Source organism: Dermacentor silvarum, chromosome 1, assembly GCF_013339745.2.
Source record: "Dermacentor silvarum isolate Dsil-2018 chromosome 1, BIME_Dsil_1.4, whole genome shotgun sequence".
In the NCBI taxonomy this organism is placed as follows: Eukaryota; Metazoa; Arthropoda; class Arachnida; order Ixodida; family Ixodidae; genus Dermacentor; species Dermacentor silvarum.
In genome coordinates, this window is record NC_051154.1 from 110,771,971 (window position 1) to 110,783,996 (window position 12,026).

At 44.1% G+C, this 12,026-nt stretch overlaps 1 protein-coding gene across 2 annotated transcripts in view; it reads left to right on the forward strand.

The window, feature by feature from the left end:
• The window catches only part of LOC119434937 (short transient receptor potential channel 4-associated protein-like), a 142,194-nt gene that overhangs the window by 84,754 nt on the left and 45,414 nt on the right, over positions 1-12,026 (forward strand). For both annotated transcript variants that reach the window (XM_037701949.2, XM_037701942.2), the window contains 3 exons: positions 559-651; positions 5,747-5,837; positions 11,584-11,724. In XM_037701949.2, the coding sequence (XP_037557877.1) occupies positions 559-651; positions 5,747-5,837; positions 11,584-11,724 (325 nt within the window). The remainder of the gene's footprint in view (positions 1-558; positions 652-5,746; positions 5,838-11,583; positions 11,725-12,026) is intronic.

The following is a 12,026-nucleotide window of genomic DNA, read 5'->3' on the forward strand; positions in this document are numbered from 1 at the left end:
TATAAAATATAAAATGTGTTTGGGAAATAGCTTCACTCTTTGAACTCCGAACCTTCTGTTGGAAATATTCTGATGGGGAAGGAACACCAGAGGGGTACTTGCCTTGAGAAAGTTTATTCATACACAAGTTCCTGAAGCAGGTGAAATCAACAACAATGAAGTAGCTGACAAAATGACTGTGGTGTGAAAAAAAAAAGTCGTGCTTTTCAGTCTCTGCTATTCCAAGTTTGCTTCTGCTTGTGTGCTCTGTCTAAAGCTAAATCATCATTCATAATGCGCATATGTATCCTACAGAAGACACATGCTCAGGGTTACAAAAATTGCGTTCTCCTCCCCGCACCTCCACCTTACTGTGCTCTACGCGATTTTTACTAATCTTGATGTTCACATGTTGACAGGTATGTTGTTGTAGGGGGTGTACTTTTTAAGTCATTCTTCCTAACTAATTTCACTTTGCTTTTGTGTTGGGATGTAATGACAAAGAGAAAACATGATCCCCATTACTTTATCCCTTAGGCTGTGTTTATATAAGTGCTGATTGACAAACACCTTCTGCAGCCTTGATCGCAACTTGATGTGCACTGGCAGCAAGGGCCTCCTGACCAAAATAGTTGAAGTACTCAAGAAGGAAGCAGGTAGCTCCACCTTTAGGTAGGCATCTCTATTCATTTGTTTCTGGATCATGATTTTTTTTTTTTTTTTTCCTGCAGCCTGCTTAATTTTTCTCTCATGAGTTTTTCACATGCGTGCTTGTTGATATACACACAGGGAGCCAAATAGCATAAACTCATTTCTACAGTGTTTCATTATTCCACAGTGACCAGTTGACTTCTGTTAATGTGCTGTCAGTGGTACATGCAGATTTGATGCACAACGTATGAAGTTTAAATTTAAAAATGTATGCTAAGCTTGCATTGAATCAGATGCAATTACAGGAAATGTTGCACTGCAGTTGCATACTACCTATGCTCACAAGGTGGTGCCCAGGGCCACCTTCCAAGAATGACAAGTTTTTCAAGTCTTGGTTGCCACTGTGTGTAAAAAGGCATTTGGACTATTGAAATCATCAGATCGTGACACGCAGCATTCCTTAACATTTGAAAGAAGTTGTTCAATAGGCATTGCAAGCGGCAGTTCTGTACACTGGAATGTACTGCCAAAAATGATGCAGCTAATTACAGCCTTGCCTGTGCTTTTATCTGAAGCTTTCCATTCATCATAAACTGTAAGCCATAGACAGGCTAGCCTAGACAGAAGGAAGCTTTTATATGAACCAGGCCATGCTTAAGATGTTTGCAAGTGGCAAAGCAATCTACAGATTTTGCAGTGTTTTCCACGAGAAAAGCTCATACACTGTGATACTCTGCACATGCAGCTGGGCATTACCACAAATGCCCGCTGCATTTCATTCTCTTATACAGTAATACTTCGTTAATTCAACTCATTAATTCAAAAGTCCAGATAATTCATACAGATGGAAAAGTCCCATCAAACATACATGGATATGCATGGCTTAAGGTACTCATTAACCCTTTCTGTGCCACGGATGAGTTGGGTTTGTCCATGCGTTTCTGGTAAAAACAGTCACAAACGAGCCCAGCTCGTCTATGGTTAGTTCTAGCAATGCCATGGTTTCATTTCAGTGCTTTGTCATGTGTCTGGTAGATGGCGGCACACAATCCGTGGGGCAGTGCAAGCAGGAGCGAGCTTATTCTGGCGGAGGAAGCAGAACATGTTCGCAACTGACGTCCTAAAAATAATTTCACCATTCTTGATCAGAATTTCTGATAGTAGTATGGCACTAAAAGTAAATTCGACACGAATTTGATGCACAACAATTAATTCGATAGTAGGACACATACCATACGTGCCATGCGCAGTGTTTGTGTTGAGAGTGCAGGAGGCATGCAAACGTGAGTTCCTGTTGCAGTCGGCGAGAATGTGATTTTGCCAGATAGACTATTGCTGACAGTATTCGAAGCAATCGACTCCACTGCGTTTTGCCTCACAGAATTACAGCATGTGAAAAAACAGCTTTAGCAAGGACATGAACAGCAGCTTTTGCACACGATGGCTTGATCTCCTAATGCGTGCAGTCACAGATCACACAGCCATTGAGCTGTTTGCTCTGTTAGTTGCATCGGTTAGTTCCCATGCCTCAAGATCAAGCCATCATGCATAGAAACTGCTTTTCATGTCCTTACTTAGATGGGTGCAGCCAAACAATGCGCAACTTATTTTTCCTACACACATTCATGCCCTCACTATGGTTCTGGTGGTCAGCAGCAGACAGCACAGATAGTACTTTCGGCCACATGCTCATGTGTCGCTATTTCAACAGATATGAGCTCTGTAGCAAACATTTTCTCGGTGGGTTTTATTTTTCATAATTACTGAACAAGATACTTTGATGTCTCTTGCCGGGCCTATGAGATATGAATTAGCATGTTTTTAGAGCACTGAACAATTGTTGGAACTGTATAGTACAATTTGCAAGACCATGAAAGCAGCAGATGAGCACAACCAAAAGCAGGGTTGCCATTCTTGCTGTGTTACATTCTGACATGTGGGGGTATAGGCTAACATGCCCTGTACCAGGTAGCTAAGGTCTGAAAGTGAGAAATGTGGATCATCCCCACTTTGTGAGGCATGCACAGGTGCACCACAGTGGCTTCTTTGACTCACCGGCAAGACGTAAAGACTACTTCTGCAGTTGAACTGAACCAATGATTGGATTTATTTCACTATATGTACAAGACGCAAGTACAACCAAGGATTACAGCACTAAAATGGCAGTCACAGTCTATGGTTAAAGGCTCCCAGTATGTCCACACAGCCACCTCAGCTGTAGCTAGCTAGGTTCGCCATGACCACGGGCTTTGCTCAGACAGTTGCAGTACTACTGGGTCCCAAGCACTGATAACCAAAATCATCAAAGGTAAATGTGCCAACCAAACGCACCTGTCCACCTCGGATGCTGCAGAAAAGGATGCTGACGCAAGGACAAGAGAAGCCTGCTCCTCAAATGCAGTGGTGGTAATCCTGCTCCAATTGCATCATCTTGATACTCAAGTAAATTGCGGGAAAAACAAAAAATGACCGAAATTGCGCCAGATTGCGCCAGATTGGCCGCTGTGCCTTTGACAGGCGTGAGCAAAAGCTTGCTGACACAGTGCAGAGCGTTGTCATTTGTCTTGGAGTGCATGTAAAACTAACTTTCGTATTCTGGTTGCCAGTGGGTGTGAACAGTGGCAGCTAATTAAGCACCCTGAATAAAACTAAAAGGTATCGACATTGTTTTATCTTGCTGTTCAAGCCACGAGCAAGGAGCAGGAGTGGGACGGCTTTCGCTTACTCGCGCCTCCTGCGTTTCCACCGAAACATGCGCGAGCATCCGTGTGCTGGTGACAGCGCCTCCTGTTTTTGTTTTGTTTTGTTTTCTTGTTTTTTCTTGCACTGGGGGCGCCATGACAGTTGCTCTTGATCGCGAATCATGTTATTGCCGCAAATGTGCAGCACAGCAATGCGATCGACGCGATGAAATAGTGCAAACTGATAGGGCGAGCGGCGAGAGAAGGCGTGTGCGGTCAGGTGACTTGGAATAAGAGTGGCCAAGAGAGGAAGAATGTCACTCCCTTTAGCTTATTCAGGGGGCTTATACCCAATCGCTCAACGTGAGCTCCAGATATCTAGGCACTTCTAGTGAGTCTGGTGAATGGCAAAATGAAGTCAGTCACGTGCAGAATCTTGATTTGAGTTTGTTGATGGTGTCACATTACCTAGAAATGTCTTTGAAAAAATCACTGTGGTGTTCACTAGTCCTAGCTTCTTCACAACGTCTGTTGGAAAACACCCCAGTCACTTCTCCAGTCCTTAATACAAAAATAGTGTCAACAATGGCTTTAGGCTGCTCTTCAACACTTCTTTAATGCTGCAGAATGCAAGGTTTTGTGGCTGCTACAATACTTAATTGTAATAATGCTGTAAATTGAAATTTGCATGCTCCAGACTGTTTCAGTGTTCTCCAGGATTAAATTTTATCTGCTCGAAAAATTGCTACAAAATTACTTTAGGGGATTCCCACCGCTGCGAGGGCTGCTCATATGTGTAACGCATGGCGTAACGTAAGCTGCACATGTGGGCAGCAGGCTTCACGTTGCGCCAGTGCCAGTAACCATGGGGAATTATCTGAAATGAGGTTGTAATAGTGTTTCGCCATCAATTGCACAAGGCGAATGGCCCAAGTCGCACATGAGCCTGAGGCAAAGGTCAAACATTGACAATTTCACTGCCAATAATTGTATGCAGCAGCTTTGCATGGTTGGTGTGTGTGCTCAAAAAGAGAGCAGATTTGCACAAAGGTCTATCTTACATGCCAAAGCAGCCGAAGTAGAGGGATACCGATACATCATATTTGCATTATTGAGGTTCAGCGTAACACCAGAGATGAGTGCATATTCTGTTTGCTTTACTTTTTACTTTACTGGGCTGGTATAATGTAAAACTATTCCAATCTGTTTTTTTATTCCAAATCGGCCATTAGCACTCTGTGATAGGTCAGTATGGCTCGAATCCAGCCCATATGGGAGGGCACCACTCCCAAATGGGCAGAGCACGAGCCATTTTGACCTATCACGGAGAGCTAATGGCCGATTTGGAATTAAAAAAAAAACAGATTGGAATAGTTTTACATTATACCGGCCCTGTTCTCGGTTTAGTATTGTAACTGATAGGAGAGGTGCCAATATGGTTATACACACAAAAAACCTAGGATCTCAGTGCACATTGTAACCTGAAATTTCAAATTGAAATCTCTGCCTCTAAGCCCCTTCCACCAACAGTGACCGCCATCTTGTCATGGCCTGAAGTGTGGGGCCACCGCCGTATCGTCTGCACCCAAATATTCCAAAACCACATGCATGTTTGCCGGACTCTCTTTGCTCACAATTGTACACAATTTTATTTTTGTACCTCCCTAGGTCATTGCATTGTGCCCACATTTCTTTCACTCGTGCGATAAAAACAGCAGAAACTAAAGAACACCTGCGGAAGATTTTTTCAGGCTGACTGCAGAAACGCACAAGCAAAAACAAAACCATGCATGGGCCGTGCAGATTGACCATGCAGAACACACTTCAGTTGTACACCCCTCAATGTTGCCAGACTGCTGTACAGTTCAACTGCTATATAAAAAAATTGAAATAGCAATTTTCTACCACACTGAATGCACTTGAATTTTGTCAGCTTGCTGTGGGGTGTGGATGGCTTAACATGCAATGCCTATTTCAAGCTAAAAAATTTGGTGTCATGGCCCCTTTAACACAAATGTGTTTTTTACATTATGAATTGCTGTGCTGACACGATGGCAACAAATCATTTCTTGTGTTTGCTGTTTCCTCTATCTTCTATGTACCGGCCACGGCGGCCGCATTTCGATAGGGGCGAAATGCAGAAAACACCCGTGTGCTTAGATTTAGGTGCACGTTAAGAACCCCAGGTGGTCCAAATTAATCCGTAGCCCCCCACTATGGCGGGCCTCATAATCAGATGGTGGTTTCGGCATGTAAAACCCCATAATTTAATTTTTAATCTTCTATGTAGGTGTTATTGGCACATCGAAGCTGTTAGCGACTTTACATAAGGATTATTTCTGTGTTTTTAATGTTCTGTAGTTGAAGTTAACAATGCAATTACCAAATTGATAGCAGACATTGTGAGTTTTATTTGTGTACCTCCCTGCATGCAGGTTCTGGCTGTCACGTGCCATTGAAAGTTATCTGCGTGGGTGCACCAGTAGTGCTGATCAAGACTTCCTCCTCTCCAGAGGCCTACTGCAGGTATTTGCTGTACTTATTGTCTAAAGATAAGTCCTTTTGGCATTTGTGGTCTGTCTTGTGACAGCACATAAAATCTTGTAGTTGTTTGTAGGCTTGACTGCTTTATTTTTTTAACCCCTTTTTAGGGCTTTTATTTAGTGCCACATTCATTATCACACAGAGTTTACTTCATGGACAGTCCTCTTTTTGGGCAAATCTAACTGACACTACCAAGCACACTCATTGAGCAAGCCCTGTGCAAACATTTCACCTGGTTCAAACTTTTAGCTTTAACACCATAGCTTTTAGAGGCGAAGCACCTTAGGGTCGAGGCTTGGCCATCCGTCCACGTTGTCCGTGCTCACGGCCATCGTTGGCCGCGCCGTAGCCATGGCAACCAGGAAGGCAGAGAAGGGTGGCACATGCGCACGCGGTCTCTTCCTCGCCAGCTCCTAGCTCACTTCCCAACCCCCGCTTTTCTTCTCTCCGCGGCGCGCTCCCTCCATGCCCATGCAAAAGACGTCGAACGAGATCCCATACTAACGAAAGCAGACATCCTTTGCTTTACCAAAACGTGGAATGCGAGACCGCACATCAATAGATTCTTATTTATTATTTTTTAACCCCTTTTTAGGGCTTTTATTTAGTGCCACATTCAGTATCGCACAGAGTTCAGTCTGCACAGAAGAAGCAGAGCGTTCGGCAGGTGGTGTTGGGATGTACGTGAAATTGTCAGAGACCGCGGTGGATCTCGACCTACCAAAAGCGAGCCAATCTCACGAACACGCTGCAGTAAAACTATCCGACGGAACCGTCGTCATGACAGTGTACTTGGCCCCAAATCTCTCCCGAGGCACTGTAGAAAAGTACATCTATCTAGCCATGCGTGAATATGAAACAAAGTACAAGAACAGCCCCTTTGTACTTGTCGGAGACTTCAACGTAGACATCACGGACAGCGACTTGCTTGTGCAGTATATGACGTCTCGATACGCTCTACGATGCATTTCGTATGACTGGAAACAACCAACAACCACCAGGGGAATGTGCATAGACCTTGTCTTTGCCAACTTCAGGCTAGATTCGATCGAAGAACCATTGGCTCTACATTTCACTGACCACAAAGCAGTGATAATGAAGGGAAAACGGAATCCAAACTCAACACGACATACAAGTTAGGAAAAATAAAACATTGTATATACTGTACACACGCGTTGTCACTCATTTACATGCGTGAGTGGGCAATGTCACGGGTGATTTACGGTAATAACGATCCCCAGTGCTTCGCCCACTCGTCATGATTCTCTTCGTGGAAATGCATGGATTTTTTTTTTACATTTGTGCTTGCTTGTGCTTATGGTAGCTCATATAGCCAGTGATATCCAGCATGCGTACAGTAAATGTTCGTCAGAAGAAGCCTCCTAATGGTGTTTGTAGATATGCAACAGCAATGCAGTAAAATTTATTTAATTCAAACTGTGGTATTTAAAAAATGTTATAATTCACTCTTTTTCAGCAACAATATGCATTATTCAGTGGTATGAATCGGGGTTCGTACACCTCCTTGAAATCCTTGAAAACCCTTGAATTTCATAAGAGATTCAATGGCTCTTAAAACTCCTTGAAAATACATGTGCTCCTTGAATTCCTTGAAAACTGGGGTTGGGGGTCAACTATTGAACATTCAAGGCATAGGGGCTATGCCATGGCCACTATCTATCGCCAAACACTCCTAGATATTTTCTTTTGGGTGTGTTGCTAAGCGATTACAATGTGGCGTGTCCACAGCCAGCAATGACAGGCTTGTTTAAATCACCGTTGCCATTGTGGAGCTAGACAAAGCCAGATCCAGTGACTAAACCGTGCCACCATTTTGTTGTTTTGCTAGTTGCCAGTTGGTTCACATCACAGCCATCATCATGGCTCTATGTGCGAGGCCTAGGCTGTAGAGATTCCTGGCAGAATGTAAATTTCAGCCATTTGGCTTGAACACAATGCAAGTATCGTTGGGTAAAGTGGGACACTACTAACCATCACGCCAGAAGGTGATCGACATCCTTACAATGAGAAAGTTAACTTGGACAAGCAACCTGAAGAGCTTGAAGCATGTGCCCAAGTCGGCAGCTTCTTAGCTGCAAGAATTTGCTGCAAAAAAAAGGAGATTTCACTATTTTTCAGTGTATGTGTATGAATAAGGTTTGTTTCCCTCTTCTTAAATTTTGGCCTTCGGCATCCTTGAATTCCTTGAATTGTCATTGAATTTTGAATCAATTCTCTGATACGAACTCTGGTGATATTGGTGATATCAAACACTTGCTAATTTGGAGGTAGTTGGCCATGCACCAGTTAGTTCAGCCAAGTCCCAATATGTGGTGAGCACGGAGCATCACATAAGTAGCAGCACTAGTGTCCAACTGAGACGCAGCATTGGAATACGCATCACCACAGCCATAGCTCAGAAAGGAACAGTGGGACTTGTGCAAACCATGTGGAAGCACTCTACGGCTTCTTCTTTCATTGTGTTGCTCATGACTCACTGCCTTGGTGATATGTCTGTGGGGCTATGGTTTCTAACACCACAACCAGACAAATGGATTCTTCTGTCATTGTCAGTACACCTGCTGCTGTGAACAGTTGTTTCGATTTAATGCAGTGCTAGGCAAACGAGGCAAACAAGGTTAAGGGCACTTCGACTGTTATGCATGAGCTATTGGACGTGAAGATACACCTTAGCACCATCTAGCGCCAGCGTCCGAGTTATGTGTAAAATTGGATCATGTGCAGAGCACTTTTCTTTTTCTTTTTTTTTTTTTTCTTTTTTTTTTTTTCACCAAACACTACATTGTTTGATGTATGGGTGTGCAATTTTGGCTGGTCGTAGTCATTTTTGTGCAAGAAGCTATTTTGTTTTGATTTGACTGTTTTGTATGCTATATGAGAAAGTCCTGCATTTTTTCGTGCCTGTTTCATTGCAGTTTTATAATAAAATGAAACTTTGTTGCGTATACTGCCTGCACGGCATAACGTTACTCTGCAGAAATGGACAGACGTGCTAGCTTCTTCAGAACCTGAGCGGTCATTGAAACCTGGTGGCTTGCTTTTAAGCAAGCATAAATATGCACAAAGCAGGAGTACAACGGCTGCGCCAATTGTACCATTTTGATACAATTGCATATACAACTGTCGCTCGTTCGTCCTTTCGTTCGATCTACTTGCTTACATCATCATCAGTGACGTTTTGACATCTGCTCTGGCTCGCTCAGTCACCTCATATGCTGCTACTCCCTGTGAAGGCTAATGTAGCAGTATAGCAGACGACTGATCAAGCCAGAGTGAGTGTTAAAACGTCGCAATGTCGTACTCTCACACTACCACATACAGTACTGCGTCTTGACGTCACGACACAGTATCCTCCTGGAAAACGAAAATGAAACTGGCTGCAGAAAAGCTACTTCATTAAATTATTCAGCATGCCCTGAGGCTTGACAGTACTCTTTCTCTGGATTTAGAGATCCCAGGCCTTTATTTAGAGCAAAAAAAAAATTTATACAGTTGAACCTGGATATAACGAAATTGACAAATTCCCGAAAAACTTCGTTATAAAGAGGATTTTGTTTTATGCAGGTTCGGCACGAAAATTCGAAAAAGAAACGCTTACCGTATTTACTCATGCTACGCCGGTTGCGCTGTGCCAGCCGAAACGCCATCTCCTCTATACTCCGACGCACGCGCCGTCGGCTGTTATCTTAAGAGCATGCGCAGAACGATCCCAAGCCCGCGCGCCGCTTTGAACGGCTGTCTGCGACTGTCGGTGAAGTGGCGTGGGCGCCTTTATTTCTTCACGCAAAATGGTATTGTGGGTCGGCGCAGTCGGCGCGACCAATGCATGAATGGGTCAGGAGCCAATTCAGCACCGGGCCCGTCGGGGCGCGTTCGGAAGCCGCCGCTCACGTTACGTCAGACTATAAACTAAAGTCCCTGTATAAGAAAAGTACCGCCATCTACTCTTTCCTCCATCGTCTCCTCTCCTAAAGCGCTTGCTTTTTTCTTAATTTTTGCTTGCGAAAGCAAGTCGACGGTGGCGGCCATAGAAAGTTCACATTGAAACTTTCAGGCCGGGCGCGCGCCGCCGCGGCCGGTGACTGCGGCTGCGCAGAGGTACTTTCAACATGGCTCTGAGGCGGAAAAAAACAGAATATAAAGAAGTCAAAGCGCGCGCTATCATCGTCCAATCGGAGATACAGGAGAGAGTGAAGCGGCGTTGATCAAAGGATGGCGGTACTTTTCTTATATAGCGACTTTACTAGTAAACTGGCCCTATAGTGTCATCTAGTGTCAGGTTAGTGAAGTGAAGCGCAGAGACTTGCGCGTTGAAAAAGAGATTTTTTTTTTTTTTCTTCGGCAACATCAACTGGAAAAGGAGAGTGCAGGCTTGGCAGGCTAGGCCAGCTGCAGCAAGCGGCGGGATCAGGTTTGAATGAAGGGAGGGGGAAAGGTCATGCCCACGGCGGCAAGAACGCCGGGTCGAGGGATGCAGGCCCGCCTCGCGCACGCTCGCACGCACGCACACGTGCGCTCTGTCCTCGCCTCACAGTCTCCCGTGAATTCGAGCGCGCCAAGCGCGACGCCACTGGTTCGCATTCCGTCGCGGTGGAGAAGGTGCTTCCGGTTGCTGCTCACACAAAAATGACAAAATTTGGGGCGAAATCTCTTAAGTTGTCGGCGGGGGAAATTCGTTATTTCGAAGGAGTGTCCCGCTGCCACTTCGTTACGTAGAGGTCTCAAATCCATGTGCTTCTATGGAGTAACGGCGGGGAATAAAAAAACTTCATTATATCCAGGAATTCGTTATATGGAGGTTCGTTATAAGCAGGTTTAACTGTAGTAGGAAATATCCTGTCACTACCCCTTTAATGTTGTGTTCAACATTTCATGTGTGTGTTGTTTATTTATTGCCATACATTTCAAATTGTCTTTTGTCATGTAGCAGAGCATGGCTGGCACTAGATAAGGCTGTGTGCACTTAAAATATAAAAGTGTATCAGCCTGTCTCATAAGTGTGATAGCGGGTGTCCCAGCTATCACGCAGCACGATTTAAAAAAAGAGGAACGGCGTTACGCAAAGCAAACCTAGTGGGTATTGTTTCCAGTGCAGTGGAGTAGCCGCCATTAATTTTTTCTTTACTGAGATTTAATTAGGTAATTATAATTAATTATCTAACTCGAGAAGTACGGTCCTAATTATCAAAGTGTCAATGAGAAAAGTGTAGCGCACCCTGAAAAACTACTGATACAGCTTTCTGTTGCTCTATACGGGCTACATAAATGTGTTTTTCCGAGTGTGAAAGAAGCCCGCGAATACACGCAGAATTGCCGCGTGACTGGCCACTCGAGGCACTTTGCGTGTATTCGCGGGCTTCTTTCACGCTCGGAAAAATACTTTTATGTAGCACGTATTGAGCAACAGAAAGCTGTATCAGTAGTTTTTCAGGGTGCTCTACAACTTTCTCATTGACACTTTGATAATTAGGCCCGTACTTCTCGAGTTAGATAATTAATTATAATTTCCTAATTAAATCTCAGTAAAGAAAAAATTAATGGCGGCTACTCCACTGCACTGGAAACAATACCCACTAGGTTTGCTTTGCGTAATGCCGTTCCTCTTTTTTTAAATCGTGCTGCGTGATAGCTGGGACACCCTGTATACGTGGCTTGGACATGGGCTTCAAATTTCATTTGACCTCGTGGCACTACTTATGTCTTGCAGCTGGTCGCTGGCAACCTAGTCAACTGTAATGTCCGCCAGAAAGAAGTGCTTCAGAGCAGTTTCGACCTCCTGGGCGAGCTGGTCAAGTTCAATCTAAGGGCATTCCGGCAGCTTGACAAGATCTTGAGCACCGAGGCAAAGGTAAAAGTGTGAAGTGCATTGAAAATAATAATGGAGGCATATATGAAAACCTAATGTTTTATTAGCGTTATAATGTTATTATAAATGTTGTGTTATAACATTATAGACATTGTAGCATTGTAAATTACCATATGAATTCAGCACTTTCTTAATTGTTGGAGATTGGGTAACTTAGCTCACAGGTAGAGGAAGTTTATCCAGCCAGAAAAATTCCTGACCGCTGACAATCTTGATATTATGGTGAGGCGATTAATTAATTACGCGACGTTATGGCGACGCAGCGCATTCGGTATGACGGTCAC